This window comes from Monodon monoceros, unplaced genomic scaffold, assembly GCF_005190385.1.
Source record: "Monodon monoceros isolate NGI ecotype Baffin Bay Population unplaced genomic scaffold, NGI_Narwhal_1 Super_Scaffold_5, whole genome shotgun sequence".
NCBI lineage: Eukaryota > Metazoa > Chordata > Mammalia > Artiodactyla > Monodontidae > Monodon > Monodon monoceros.
The window spans coordinates 57751891-57768038 of record NW_021703782.1 but is presented as its reverse complement, the minus strand read 5'-3'; the positions used below and the strand labels follow the sequence as shown (position 1 = coordinate 57768038).

General features: G+C 36.3%; 1 protein-coding gene across 4 annotated transcripts in view; it reads left to right on the top strand.

Annotated features, from left to right (window-relative positions):
* The window catches only part of RIC1 (RIC1 homolog, RAB6A GEF complex partner 1), a 140294-nt gene that overhangs the window by 45398 nt on the left and 78748 nt on the right, over positions 1–16148 (top strand). For all 4 annotated transcript variants that reach the window (XR_003790913.1, XM_029204067.1, XM_029204068.1 and 1 more), the window contains exon 3: positions 15857–15936. Coding sequence is in view for 3 of the 4 variants with exons in the window: in XM_029204067.1 (XP_029059900.1) it covers positions 15857–15936 (80 nt within the window). In the remaining variant the exon portion in view is untranslated. The remainder of the gene's footprint in view (positions 1–15856; positions 15937–16148) is intronic.

Here is a 16148-nt window from a genome sequence, read left to right as displayed (position 1 = left end):
ATTGCATCGATTGTGCCTTTGGTGTTGTATCTAAAAGTCATCACCAAACCGAGGTCATGTAGATTTTCTGTTATGTTATCTTTTAGGAGTTTTATAGTTTTGAGAATTGGATTTTTTAAAGTTTTAGTTTTTAATAAGGGGGATAAATGTTCAATGAAGAAAATCTGAGAATTGTAGAGATAAACAAGAAAAAATAAATAACTTCACTACTCACAGATAATCATTAATTTTTACTTATGTTCCTATACCTTTTTAACGGTTGTTTGCAGGTACACTTATATTTAATAGTACATAGAATTTGAAAGGCTATTGAAGTCTGTTTTTAAATCCAAAGTGATATTACTATAATGTTATGTCACCTGTTCATGAGGAGCACATTTGATAAATCTGTGAGTTTTCATAGGTAGAGGATTATTGAAAACATATTTTTTTCTTTATAGAAAGCTACTGTACAGCTTTTTTGACATGTTATATCATGAATATTGTCTCACTTCAACATTTTTCTGTAACTTGATTTTGAAAGTTTGCATAGGATTCTAACTTACAGATGAGTAGATATTTAAATAGATAAATATAGAAATTTTCATTATTTTCACACAAAATTAACATCTTAATTTACACATTACTCTGCAGTTTGATTTTTTCACTTAGTATATTATGACTACCCTTCTAGATTAATACATATACTTCCAACTTATTAGTTTTAGTATTTGTATAATATTCCATAGTGTGGAAGTTTCTTATATTCTTTGCTATTCTTCTCTTAATGCACCTTTGGCAACTATAAACAGTGCTACAGTAAACATCGTTATACATATACCCTTTTGTATTGGCGCATTTATTTCTTTAGGGCACTTTTCCCTATGTAGGATTGCTGGGTCAAAGTGTATATGTATATTCTTTTTAATGAATATTGCCAAATCAGTTTTTCGTAAAATTGTGTCAGTTTCCAGAGTCACTCTTATGTGTTCTTAAGATTCCTGTTTACCTACATTGTGCCTGCATTGGATTGGTGAAAAATGGTGTTGTCATTTTAATTTCCATTTGTTTAATTTCTGTTGCTAGTGAGGTTTGGCACCTTTTCCTATATTTATTGGCCCTTTGCAGTTCCTCTTCTGTAGGTTGCCTGTGTTTGTCCATTTTTCTTTTTTTCTTTAATTTATTTGGTTGCACCGGGTCTTAGTTGTGGCTCGCGGGCTCCTTAGTTGTGGCACACAGGCTCCTTAGTTGTGGCATGTGAACCCTTAGTTGCGGCATGCCTGTGGGATTTAGTTCCCTGACCAGGGATCGAACCCAGACCCCCTGCATTGGGAGTGTGGAGTTTTATCCACTGCACCACCAGGGAAGTCCCTGTCCATTTTTCAAACCCAGAATATTAGTTCCATATCTTTTTGCTTGTTATTTTCACTATAGCTTCAATGCCAAGAGCATTTTCTGCACACAGTGGGCATTCATGTATTAAATAATATCTGAACGTACTGTTCTTTAAGCATGGTGAAGGATATCCTGTCTAGGTACAGGATTCTTAGATTGAGATTCTTTTTTTTTTTTTTTTTCCCTAGCTATGAGGTAATGTTCTAGTGCCCTCTGGTTTCTAGTGTTATTAGTGAGAAGTCTAGTGTTAATCTGAGTCTTTCCCCTTTTCAGGAAACCTATTCTTTCTCTCTGAAAGTTTTTTCTCTTTGTGATTGAAATTAAGTTATTTTTACTTACAAGATTGTATCTTTTTTTTTTTTTTTTTTCATTAAATTGTCTCCCTCTGCCTGCCTCCCTCCTTCCCACCCCGGGCCAATCCACCCAAATTAAACCTGAGTCTTAGGCGTTTCAATCTGAAGACTTCAGTCTGTTTCTGCAGCTAGGGATTTTTTTTTCTCTTTTTTCCTAAATAAGAGAAGAATAGAACAAGGTTTGCCCTGTTTTCTTTCTTTTTTTTTTTTATTGGAGTATAATTGCTTTACAATGGTGTGTTAGTTTCTGCTTTACAACAAAGTGAATCAGTTATACATATACATATGTTCCCATATCTCTTCCCTCTTGCGTCTCCCTCCCTCCCACACTCCCTATCCCACCCCTCCAGGCGGTCACAAAGCACCAAGCTGATCTCCCTGTGTTATGCGGCTGCTTCCCACTAGCTATCTACCTTACGTTTGTTAGTGTATATATGTCCATGCCTCTCTCTTGCTTTGTCACAGCTTACCCTTCCCCCTCCCCATATCCTCAAGTCCATTCTCTAGTAAAGTCTGTGTCTTTATTCCTGTCTTACCCCTATGTTCTTCATGACATTTTTTTTCCTTAAATTCCATATATATGTGTTAGCATACCTGTTTTCTTTCTTTAATTCATTATTTGCAGACCTCCTGAATTTGTCTTCCAAGTCTCTTACCTTTCAGTAATGATTTTATCAAGAAGGGGCAAGCTGTCAAGGTGGTAGCATAGAAGGACATGGAGCTCACCTCCTCCCACAGATACATACAATAATACATCTACAAGTGGAGTAGTTCTCACAGAATACATACTGAAAGCTGGCAGAAGATCTAATACAACCAAAGCTTCAAGAAAGATGCCCACGTAACTGGTTAGGATGAAAGGGGAAATAAAAAGGAATCAGGACAGGACCTGCACCCCTGGGAGGGACCTGTGAAAGAAGAAAGGTTTCCTCACCCTGGGAACCTCCTTCACCAGCTGGGAGGTCCACTGAGACAGACAGGGAGCTTCAGAGAATACAAGAGCCAGCTTATAGCCAGGCAGGGTAGAAGGAGACCAGCATAGACGGTCCTTGCACATTGGTGCACTTTCCAGCCCGACATGCAGGCCTGCCGGTATGTGCAGGGGCTGGATGCTGAAACTCGGGCTTCAGCGGACAGACCTGGTGAGGGGACTTGGTTTGGCTGTGCAGAGATAGCCTGAAGGGCCTGAAGTGTGGTCTGGGATGCAACTGGCACGGAGCGCAGGTCTGCCATAGGAGCCCCATTGTCAACACACGAAGGGAAGGGTGTGGGCCCACCATGGCAGCCTCATTGTCAGCATGCTCCCAGCGGGGCATGGCTGCAGCCACTGCGGACTTTGGAAATGTGCACCAGCAAGTTTTGGGAGCGTGCAAGCGCCACCAGAGTGGGTGTGCACGTGCAAAGGCAGGGCTGAAATCTGAGCAGATTACCAGCACTCCCATAGTGGGTGCAGGAGCGCGACTTTGCTGGGTTTTCGCACCAGTGGTGTTGTGAGCCTGCACATCCCTGAGAAATGTATGAGTCTGTTGATTATTGATGCTCCTGTAACGGAGGCTGGTTTGAAGGCAGTGCCAGCAATATTGTACTTTGTGGGTGCACGCACCGGGTGGCAGGTGACATCATGGAGTTGCACGTCCTGGTGGACAGCTCCTGGAGAAAAATACACAGAGACCCCTTTCCTAGTGAGAGCATTCCAGTCCTGCCTACCTCACACTGTAGCTTAGAACTGGATCTGGGGGCTTCTACTTCAACAATTGGGGAGCAGACCCTGCTCCCAACAGGGCTGTGACAACCACAGAGCAAAGAAGAGGCCCCGCCCAACATCCAGTGCAAGCTCTGGTCACCACAACACAACCCCTCTGTCAAGGAGATAACGGCCAGAACATGGCAGGCATCCATACCAAATACAGGCCCTGCACCAAAAACACTGGACTCACACAGGCTACACAGGGATGCTCCCAAATAAAAAACAGCCCTTTAAGACCACAGTAGATAACTGTTTCTCCTGAATTCAGAGAGAGAAATATGAGTAAAATGAAAAATTGGAGGAACTACTCCCAATTAAAAGAACAAGAGAAATCCCCTGAAAGAACACAAAATGAAAGAAACCTCTCCATTCTACCAAACACTGAGTTGAAAAAGGAGGTAATAAAAATGCTAAAGAAATTAAGAAAGATTATTGATAGAAATGCAGATCACTGTAGCAAGGAACTAGAAACTATAAAGAGGAGCCAGTCAAAATTAGACAGTTCAATTGCCAAGATAAAAACTGAGCTAAAGGCAATGAACAGTGGACTAAATAAGGCAGAAGAATGAATAAGTGATCTGGATGATAGAATAACAGAAATCACCCAATCAGAACAGCAGACAGAAAGACAAATAAAAAAAAAATTGAAAGCAACATACGAGATCTATGGGGTAATGTTAAGCATTCCAATCTACGCATAATAGGGATCCCAGGAGAAGAAAGAGAAAAGAGGATTGAAAGTGTATTTGAAGAAATTATGGCTGAAAACTTTCCAAATCTAACGAAGGAAACATATCTAGGTACAGGAAGCACAGAGGGTTGCAAACAAAATGAACTAAAACAGACCTACACTGAGACATGTTATAATTAAAATGTCAGAATTTAAAGATAAAGAGAGGATTCTTAAGGCATCAAGAGAAAAACAGTCAGTCAGTTACAAGGGAACCCCCATAGGCTATCAGCTGATTTCTCTACAGAAACTTTGCAAGCCAGAAGGGAGTGGCAAGGTATATTCAAAGTCATGAAAGGGAAAAATCTGCAACCTAGGATACTGTACCCAGCAAAATTATCATTTAGAGTAGAAGGGGAGATGAAGAATTTCCCAGACAAGCAAAAACTAAAAGAATACAGCAATACTAAACCTATCCTAAAAGAAATATTGAAAGGTCTTTTCTAAATAGAAAAGAAGCGAGACTTTATAAGAAAGAGAAATCACAATAGGAAAGGCAAGTACATAAAGGGATTGTTTGATCACTTAAGGAAGCCAGTACATAGATTTTTTAAAAAATCAAAACATTTTGTGAAAGTGATTATAATTACAGTGAATGGCAAGAGGATAACATGAAGATGTAAAATAGGACATTAGAGTCACAAAATGTAGGGGAGAGGAGTAAGAAAATACAGATCTTTTAGAATGTGTTTGGACTTACATGACTACCTGTCTAAAGCAAGGAGATATAGTAATGGGTTAACATATTTGAAAATCAAGGTAACCACGAATCAAAAACACACAATAGATTACAAAAAATAAAAAGAAAACTCAAGGATAATACAAAAGAAAACTGTCAAACCACAAAAGGAAAAACAAAAAGAAGAAAGGAACAAAAGACAAATACAAAATCAACTGGAAAACAAGGTTTAAAATGGCAATAAAGACATATCTGCTTATCAGTAATTACTTTAAATGTCAGTGGACTAAATGCTCTGATCAAAAGACAGAGAGTGGCAGACTGGATAACAAAACAAGAACCTATAGCATGCTGCCTACAAGAGACCCACTTTAGGGTAAAAGAAACACATAGACTGAAAACGAGGGGATGGAAAAAGATACTTTATGCAAATGGGCATGACAGGAAAGTGGGGGTAGCAATACTCGTATCAGACAAAATAGACTTCAAAGCAAAGGCCATAAAGAAAGACAGAAAAGGACACTATACAATGATAAAAGGATTAATATAAGAAAAGGATATCATATGTTAACATGTATGCACCCATATAGGAACACCTGAATACATAAAACAAACACTCCTCTAAAGGTAGGTAATTTTATTGCTTCCACCATATAGTAGAGCTAACTATGGTAGACAGGTTAAAGCACCTGCCCCAGATTACATAAATACTATGTGCCTAAGATCACATCACTGATAATGGGATTCTAACCCATGAAGGCTGGTTCTAGAATTTGAAAGTCTTAATAATTTTGCCTTGCTGCCTTTCTCTGTTAGCATGGTTGTTTAATCTTACTAGCTATTATGGAATAAAGCTGAATCTAGGAGACGCTTTGAAATTTGCTTCTACAAAAAAAATCATTGATCGACTCTGTGAGAAGGATATACAGTTGTATGACCTATAGAGCAATACAGCATCACTCTCTTTCTGCACATTAAGTCAAAGCCAAAGCAGTCATCCCCATTTAATTTTCTTATGGCCTTCCCCCTGATTCCCAGGTATAGTCATTGTATGCTCTGACATGTCAGTTATATTAAAAATTCTAGTACTGGATCATCAACAGAACCACAGTCACCTCCTTATCAACTTGTACCGTAGAAAGAAATCTCACTGACACTGTTTTTTAATGGGGTGTGAGAAAGAAAATCCTTTACCAGTTTAAGAATTGGCCCATAGCTTTTGGGAGTGTGTATTCTCTGAGCATCAGAAGTAGAATATCATTTTTGTAGACATGTTACCAGACTATAAATATCCTTACAGTTTTCCTCAGTTTTAGACAATTGATCTATATCCATGCTCAAGGAACATTAAAATGAATTTGAAGTACTGTCTCATTTCTAGGACTCTATCTGGCAAATAGTAGCACCAGCATATTGAGGCATATGCATAAGTATTTTTATTGAGGCTTTGCTTATAATAGGAAAAAACCTGGAGTCCCTTGGTTCTGTGTTCCCATCCAATCACCAGTATTTTGCTAAGTCCTGTCTCTAGTTTACTGCCATCCTCTTCTCTTTATTCTCATTGTCATTGCCTTAGCACAGGCTTTTAGTATCTTTTGTAGATTGCCTAGAACTCAGAACTTTCAGTTACATTTTTTGTCTACTTGAAATGCATCTAAATTATTCATAGCTATTTCTGAATCACAGCTCTTATTTTTTTTAATATTTATTTATTTATTTGGCTGTGCCGGGTCTTAGTTGCGGCACGTGGGATCTTGGTTGCAGCATGTGGGATCTTTAGTTGCAGCATGCGGGGGTCTTTAGTTGAGGCATGTGAACTCTTAGTTGAGGCATGTGGAATCTAGTTCCCTGACCAGGGATCGAACCCGGGCCCTCTGCACTGGGAGCTTGGAGTCTTAGCCACGGGACCACCAAGAAAGTCCCACTTATATTATTCTTACTTTAAACCTTTTGGTGGCTTCCCATTGCATTCAAAATGTGTTCCAAACTTCTTAGCCTAGTATTCAGAGCATCTTGTGATCTGGCCTCAACCTGCCATTCCAACTCTATTTCTCATTGCTACTCTTAATATTCTCTTTCACACCCAACTAAATGGAAATGTAGATTGTTTTGCCACAACATGAGTTACTGTGACATGAATTAGAATATAACTTATTTATGAATAAGGGAAAGACATCAGTTTAATTTAGAATTCCTGTTGTTTCATTGTGATTTTTTTCCCCTTCCCAGCATGTTAATGTATTGAGTCACCAAATAACAGCTGAAAGCAAAGTATTATAAGAGAGTGGAATACAGCAAATTGTAGAGGAGTACGGTGTTCTAAATAGCACCCATTCATCTCTCTTTTTTTTTTTCTTTTTTTTCCCATCTTGGTGTGACCAGACACTGTTTTGGAAGTGATTACTCTGCTATTCTCCTGGATCTCTTTGAATTTTGCTCTTGTCTCCATAACTTGGTGTCTTTAAATTATACTATTTATACTTCCTTAAATTATACTATTTTTGTTAGGGTTGTTATTTTTCACACTTAACCATTATCTTCAAAATGATGGCTCAAAACAGCCATTTGTTTACTCTCATTCTGTGATTTGCTCTGGGTTTGGTCATATGGTTCTCCTAATCTCACCTCAAGTACTGATGTGGCTACAGTCATTTGACAGCTCCACTGATGCTGGATAGCCCCTTAGTTACATATCTGGTAGTTGACTGTAGCTGTCAGTTCTGGTTTTCTTTGTGACCTCTTATTTTCCAGTAGGCTAGATAAGGCCTTTCTTGTGATGGTAGAAGCTTTTCAAGAAGCAGAAGTTTCTAAGTCGGACCATCACTTCCATTCCTCTTTTCTAAATAGCTTTATTGAAGTACAGTTGATATACAATAAATTGCACATGTTTGAAATGTACAATTAGATAAATTTTGAAACCATAGCTAGTCAAGATAGTGAACAGATCCATCACAGGTTTCCTTGTACCCTTTTGTAATTCCTCCATCCTGCCATGATTCACCTCCCTCTAAAACCAGTTATTGATTTGCTTTCTGTCACTACAGATTACTAGAGTTTTAAACAAATGGAATCGTACAATATGTGCTATGACATTTTTCTAATTTCTTTTACTCAGCATAATTATTTTGAGATTCATGCATGTTGTCATGGATCAGTAGTTAATGCTGAGTATCTTACACAGTTGGTTTATCCATTTATCTGTTGATGGGCATTTGAGTTGTTTATAGTTTTAGGCTATTTTAAATAAAAGTGCTATGATCATTCATGTACAAATCTTTATATGGGCATATATTTCCTTTTATCTTGGGTAAATAGCCATGAATGGAACAGCTAGATCGTAAGGTAGGTCCCTTATGTTTAACTTTTTAAGGACACGCTAAACTTCTTACGAAGTAGTTGTACCATTTTACATTCCTACCAGCAGGGTACAAGAATTCTCATTCCTCTTTGCCAACCTAAGGTGTGCCTTTTTAATTTTAGCTCTTCTAATGGCTGTGTGGTGGTATCCCATTATAGTTTTAATTTACATTTCTCTAATAACTAATGATGTTGAACATCTTTTCATTTGTTTATTTGCCATGTGTGTTTTCTGTGGTAAAGTGTCTTTTCAGATCATTCGCCCATTTTATTTATTGGGTTCTTTGCTTTCTTATTGTTGAGTTTCTAGAGTTCTTAGTGTATTTTGGATTCAAGTCCTTTATTACACATATGCTTTACGAAGAATTTCTCCTAGTATGTTACTTGTCTTTTCATTCTCTTAACACTATTTTTTGAATGCGTGAAGTACTTAATTTTGATGATGTCTGGTTCATTAGTTTATTTTTTAATGGCTTTTATCTTCTTCCTATGCTTTCTTCTAGAAGTCTTATGATTTAGGTTTTATATTTAGGTCTCTGATATATGTTGAGTTAATTTTTATATATGGTGCAGGATATGGATCTAAGTTAATTGTTTGCATATTGATATTCAGTTGTTCCAGCACCGTTTGTTGAAAAGGTTATCCTTTCTATACTGCATTTCTTTTGCATCTGTGTCATAAATCTGTTGTCCACATGTATGTGGGGTTTTGTCTGTGTTCTCTATTCAGTTCCATGATATATTTGTCTGTGTTAATACAGTATTACTTTTGATTACTCTAGCTTTGTAATAATTTTTGAAATCACAGTGTGTTACTTTTTCAACTTTGTTCTTTGTTTTCAAAGTTGTTTTCAGTGTTTTAGGACCTTTTGTTTCTGTATGAATTTTAGCATCAGCTTGTCGGTTTCTATGAAAATACCTGCTGAGATTTTGACTGGCATTGCATTGGATATGTGGATCCATTTGGGGGGAGTTGTCATCTTAGCAGTATTGAATCTTCTGACCTGTGAACAACATATATCTCTTCCTTTATTTAGATATTTTTAACTTTGTCAGTGTTTTGTTATCAGTGTACAAGTATTTCACATCTTTTGCCAGGTTTATCCCAAAGTATTTTATATTTTTTGATGTTTTTGAAAACAGTATTTTAATTTTCTGATTGTTCACTGGTAGTATATAGAAATGCAGTTGATTTTTCTATTGATCTTGTATCTTGCAACCATGCTAAACTCAGTTATTCTAGTACCGTTTTTGTAGATTCCGCCAGATTTTCTGTATAGACAGTGATGTCAAAAAACAGTTTTACTTTTTTCCTTTCCAGTCTGGATCCTTTTATTTCTTTTTCTTGCCTGATTTTATTGGTTAGACTGTCCAGTACAATTTTGAATAGGAGGAAAGCATTTACTCTTTTACTATTAAGAATCATGTTATGGGGCTTTCCTGGTGGTGCAGTGGTTAAGAATCCACCTGCCAATGCAGGGAGCACGGGTTCAAGCCCTGGCCCGGGAAGATCCCACATGCTGCAGAGCAACTGAGCCCGTGCGCCACAACTACTGAACCTGCGCTCTGGAGCCCACAAGCTAGAGCGACTGAGCCCGTGTGCTACAACTACTGAAGCCCGCGTGCCTAGAGCCCGTGCTCCTCAACAAGAGAAGCCACCGCAATGAGAAGCCTGCACGCCGCAACGAAGAGTAGCCTCCGCTCGCTGCAACTAGAGAAAGCCCATGCACAGCAACAGAGACCCAGTGCAGCCAAAGATAAATAAATAAATAAATATTAAAAAAAGAAGAATCATGTTATAGATATTTTGTAAATCCCCTTTATCAAGTTGTGGAAGTTAACCCTCTCATTAATTTGCTGAAAATTTTTAATTAGTAATGTTATATTGGATTTTTTCTAATGTCTTTCCTGCATTTATTGAGACTATCATACTATTTTTCTTTTTTAGTTTGTTAATATGGTAAATTACATTTGTAGATTCTTGAATGTTAAACCAACCCTGCATTCCTGGATAAACCCCATTTACTTATGATGTATTAATAAATTGTTAGATTTAATTTGCTAAAACTATTTATAAAGTTTACATCTGTGTTAATAAGCGATACTGGCTTGTAGTTTCTTTTCCTCAGAATGTCTTTGTCTTCTTTTAGTATGAGGGTAATACTGGCCTCATAAAATGTGATCAAAAGTGTTCCCTCTTTGTTGGTTTTCTAGAAGAGTTTGTGTCGAATTGATATCTCTTTTCTAAGTATTTGATAGAATTCACCAGTGATAGCATGTGGGCCTAGAGTTTTGTTCTGCTTTGTGGAAAGGATTTTAATTGAAATTTCAATTTCTTTAGTAGATATAAGCCTATGTAGGGTACCTCTTTCTTTTCAGTAAGTTTTAATAGTTTGTGTCTTTAAAGGAACCCATCCATTTCATCCAAGCTGGAAATTTACTGTCATAAAGTTATTCACAGTACTCCCTTGTTATTCTTTTAATATCTGTAGAATATGTAGTGATGTCACCTCTCTCATTTCTGATAGTGGTTATTCTCTTTCTTTTTTTCCTGGACGGTATGACTAGAAGTATATCGATTTTAATGATCTTTAAAAAAAAAAAAACAGATTTTACTTTCATTGATTTTATTTTTATTTTCTACTTCACTGATTTCTATGCTGATCTGTATTATTTCCTCTATATTTTTTTAATTTGTTTACTTTGGGTTTCATTTGCTCATCTGTTTCTTGTTTAAAGTAGAACCAAAGGTCACCGATTTGGCATTTTTCTTTTTTTCTAATACAGGTATTTGAAGCTATAAAATTTCCCTTAAGTACTGCTGTAATAACACCCCACAAATTTTAGTATCCTGTATTTTTCTAAATTTCTGTCTTGATTTCTTCTTTTATTCATGAATTATTTACAAGCATATTATTATTATTTTTTTTTTTTCGGTATGCAGGCCTCTCACTGTTGTGGCCTCTCCCGTTGCGGAGCACAGGCTCCGGACACGCGGGCTCAGTGGCCATGGCTCACGGGCCCAGCCGCTCCGCGGCATGTAGGATCTTCCCGGACCGGGGCACGAACCCGTGTCCCCTGCATCAGCAGGCGGACTCTCAACCACTGCGCCACCAGGGAAGCCCTACAAGCATATTATTTAGTTTCAAAATATTTGAGAGTTCTCCAGAAATCTTCTGTCATCAATTTCTAGTTTAATTCTGTTGGGGTGAAGGAACATATATTATACATGTTTTATTTTTATATATGGTAAGACCCCAACATACATTGCTATTATTCTTGTTTAAAAAGTCAATTTAGGGCTTACCTGGTGGCGCAGTGGTTGAGAGTCCGCCTGCCGATGCAGGGGACACGGGTTCGTGCCCCGGTTCGGGAAGATCCCACATGCCGCGGAGCGGCTGGGCCCGTGAGCCATGGCCGCTGAGCCTGCACGTCCGGAGCCTGTGCTCCGCAACGGGAGAGGCCACAACAGTGAGAGGCCCGTGTACTGCAGAAAAAAACACAAACCCCCAAAAAACAAAAAACAAGTCAATTTACCACAGCCATACCTGAGGACTACCTTCCTGAGCATTCTAATCAATGCCCTGTGTGTTATGAGTTTCCTCAGTCTTGCTGGTGGGACAGGGACTGTTTTCAGGACTGTTGGAGCACCATGCACTGTTCCCTTTACTAATCCTTTTGGTTTCTCTTCTGCCTTGGTAGTATCCTCACATGCATGTGCTTATTGGTGCTCTTTGATTCTTTCTCCATGCAGCTCTCTTGTCTCTGGTATTCTGTCATATAAATTTTGTTAGTGCCTTGATCTTCCTGGACTCTCAACATCATCTTCTCAACTCAGGGAGTCTGCCAGGCTCTGTCTCTATTCCCCTTCTCAGTGCTGTGACCTGGAAACTCAAGAGAGTAAGCTGGAACAATCATAGAACTCACCTCAGTTGTTTTCCATCTGTCAGGGATCACTAGCCTTCATTGCTTGTCAGTGTTTTGAAAACCATTGTTTCATATATTTTGTTTGCTTTTTGGTTGTTTGTTTCAGATGGGAGCACAAATTGACTTCAGCTTAATCCATCTTCGTTGGAAGCAGAAGTCTTTTTTTTAAGTATTCTGATATAAAACAATGTCATAGAACTAGTAATAATATAATAATTTTTGAGGACTATTTGTATCAAAAGATATTCTTCACCTATCTTTGAGAGAATGTGTTATTTATAACCATTTTTGTTATTTTTCATTTAAATATATTCATAGGTATGAATGTACAAAGTCTGAAAGTGTATACAAAAGTGTTAGATCATTATCTTAGTATGCTTTGGGGTGAGTAATTTTATATACTTGAACATGTATAACAAAACAATAAAGCTAAAAACAGAGAACATCATTTATAAACCAGTGTAAAGAATTAAAAAATGCTAGTCTGTTATCAGCCTTATTTGAAACCTGATATGACAGTATGTTGGGATAGAAGATACATCTCTAACTCATCAAATCCTTCTCTCTTAAGTTATTACAGAAATCTCTGTGATGCCATTATTCAAGTCACTGGAGCCAGATGCATAAATCTGTCCTATTCTTTATGGTAAAAATGGTATATGCTGAGGAAGAAATGCACTATGACTTGGAATTCTAAAGTATCTGGTGAATTCGTGTACAAAAAAGTATTTGGGTTGGTAGAGGAAAGTATTGGGATGCTGCCTACAGGTTAAGCATTAGTTATATATAGCAGTTGATTTGTCTCATGACACGGTTAGATTTTAATTACTCCTGTTTACAGAAATTTACTATTTGTAATATATATGTCATGCATCAATCATAAAGTAATTTAAAAATACATTTAATTTGGGGTGGCAAGTGAAAACTTTCCAAATGCCCAAACAAAGCAGAATAGAAACAGGCAGTTAATAATAATAATAATGATAACCATATCAACTACCACCACCACCTGTAGAATTCAATCTCTTCTTTTTAAAATGTGGAATTAGGTGAGGTAGTTTGCATGTTTTTTTAAAAGCTCTGTTACTAGATTTGCAATTGAAATAAATGATGTGAAACTTTAATATTCATACCTCTCTGATAATTTGTTGCATTATTAATATCCTTTTACATTATTGTTTCTAGTTCTTTTTCTTCTAAGTAGCATTAGTAGAGACAAGTCTCTCTCTTCCATCCTCTATTTAAGTAGTGATTTTCTTTTATCCTCTCAATACCTTTATCCTTATGACCTTATGGCCCTAATTCATGGATAGACAAAAGAAAGGGACTTGTCATATAAGTTGCCTACAGATTGTTGGGCCTCTGTAATTAAAGGCACATAATCCAGTAATATACTTTGGAGAAGAAAAAAATATTGTTAAGATAGGGATGATAACAGGAAAGAGAACTTCGAAGTTCTTTATTTTGTCTTTTCATTAACTTAGAAAAGTTAGTTTTGGGGTGTGTGCGTGTGTTTATGGATGTATACTCGAAGAAGGTATTGGTATTGTTGCCCACAGAGTAAGCAGTAGTTATATACTTCTTTGCAGTATTTTGGGGATAGGAAGAGAAGGGCCATCATAACACTGCATAAAAACAGTTTTGGTATAGATACACAAAGATGCTACTTTTTAAGGATGATCATGTTTTTACTACCAAAACTTTTAAAGTTGTTCAAAGGCAGGACTGTTCATGAAATTATCACTGATGAATGTCATTGAGATCTGGAAATAAATAGCATTTAATATACATGCAAAGCCATAGAAACTTGGTAAAGATCATTGATACAGAATACCAAAATAGTAAATCAAGCCATTATTTGTAATTTGATCTAGTATACTGTCTGTATAAAATTTCTAAATGCTGGTGCAAAGTGATGCTGTGTTTTTCCTGGCATTATAGTCTTCTAAGCACTTGTTAAAATTCTGAGTACATTATTAGCATTTGATATTCTGAAATGTTGAACTTTTGACCTTGAGTGACTGATATTCAGACAGTGGTTGTATGTTATTCATCTAAGTACTAGACCGTATTATTTTACTTTTCTAGCCCCTGTAACAGTAGAGTTTACACATTTTAAACAGTCACTAATCTATATAGGGGTCATGATGTCTGAAACTTTCAGTATGGTTTGATTTGAATCCATTTTCTTTTTGATCCCATAGTTTTCACATTAGAAGAATAAAAAATTGCACATGAGTAATTAGAATGATGATCTTTTCTGAAGGATTTTAACCTTTTTTCTTTTGTATCCCAATATGTTGAATTAGAGTTTTGGAATACATTAAAATATTAAAGTTTATAGCTTAGAAACAAAACACCTGGCTTTGCTGAAGAAATTGAGTATTTCCTCTGGCATTCCTTTATGTGAAAAACAGAAAACCAGTACTGGAATGAAACTTGAAACTTTGAATAATTTTTTCAGTTTCTTTAGTTCTACTTTGGGTAAAAGCCCTCCTGCCTCTAAAATGATAAGAATTCAATGTGAATATAAAGAAGTTTGGGTAAAACATTGCCACTTCACTCTGTTAATGCCTGAAAGTGTTTGTTTAGAAAAAGCTAAATATTGTATTTTCTGTATTTATATAAATGTAAAATTGGTGTTTGAGCTTTACAAGTCAGATATGTGCCATGATCATATGATGGCACTGTTTGTTTTAATATTTATATATATATTTTAATTGAAATATAGTTGATTTACAATGTGTGTTGATTTCTGCTGTACAGAAAAGTGATTCTTATACATATACATACGTTTTTTTAATATTCTTTTCCATTATGGTTTATCACAAGATATTGACTATATTTCCCTGTGCTGTACGGTAGGACCTTGTTGTTCATCCATTCTATGCATAACATGTTTGCATCTGCTAATCCCAAACTCGCAATCCATCCCCCCCACCCCCCCATCCCCCGGCAGCCACAAGTCTGTTCTCTATGTCTGTGAGTCTGTTTCTGTTTTGTAGATAAGTTCATTTGTGTCATATTTTAGATTACATATATAAGTGATATCATATGGTATTTGTCTTTCTCTTTCTGACTTACTTCACTTAATACAGTTTATATTTTTAAAACATTTTATTAACTTAGAAAAATTAGCTGATGTTCAAATTTTTTAAGTTGGAGGTTTGCTCTGTTTTTACTTCTGTCTTGATATATTTTGTAGTAAATCAGAGGCTAATTGATTGATTTTGAAATGTATAAAATATGTTATTCTGAAGTTACACTATATAAACTTTGAGTAGAGTCAAGAATTTCATCATACTTACTATTTGGTGACATAATTGCTTTAAAAACTCAGAAAAATTATTTGCCGTATTATTCCAGAGTTTAAAACGTTCTGTATATTTTGCAAAATAATCATCTATTATTGAATAATAAAGTTATTTTAGAATATTAATGTCTACAGCATGTTATGAACTATTGATTTCAATTACCTACGAAATATTTTGAAATCTGTAAATCCCTTTCATGAGTTACTTTAAACAAGATGGATTATATTGAAACAAAGTGATTTTTTATTTGCATAATTAAGCTATAGCTCTTCAAAAGGGGGTTCTTGAAGTGTTTTCAAAGTAAGAATATATAAAATTAAGATTACAGTCATAGCCTTACCCTTTAATTCATGGTAAATAAAATTTATCTTTCAGACGGCAAATGGCTACATCTTGTTTTTTCATATAACATCTACAAGAGGGGACAAGTACCTTTATGAACCAGTGTATCCCAAGTAAGTTTGTTGTCTTTCATTTATTAAATATTTGATTTGCATACTTTGTATTCACAAAACATTACAGTTTGGGGTTGTCTGAAGTGCTAAGCCAGCATTTCCAAAACACTGTTTTAAAGATTACCAGGTCTTTGAACTGCTGTCACTTGAATAAAGAATTCTATAATTAAATAAGTCTGAAAATCTTGGATGGATGTACTATCTCCCTTCTT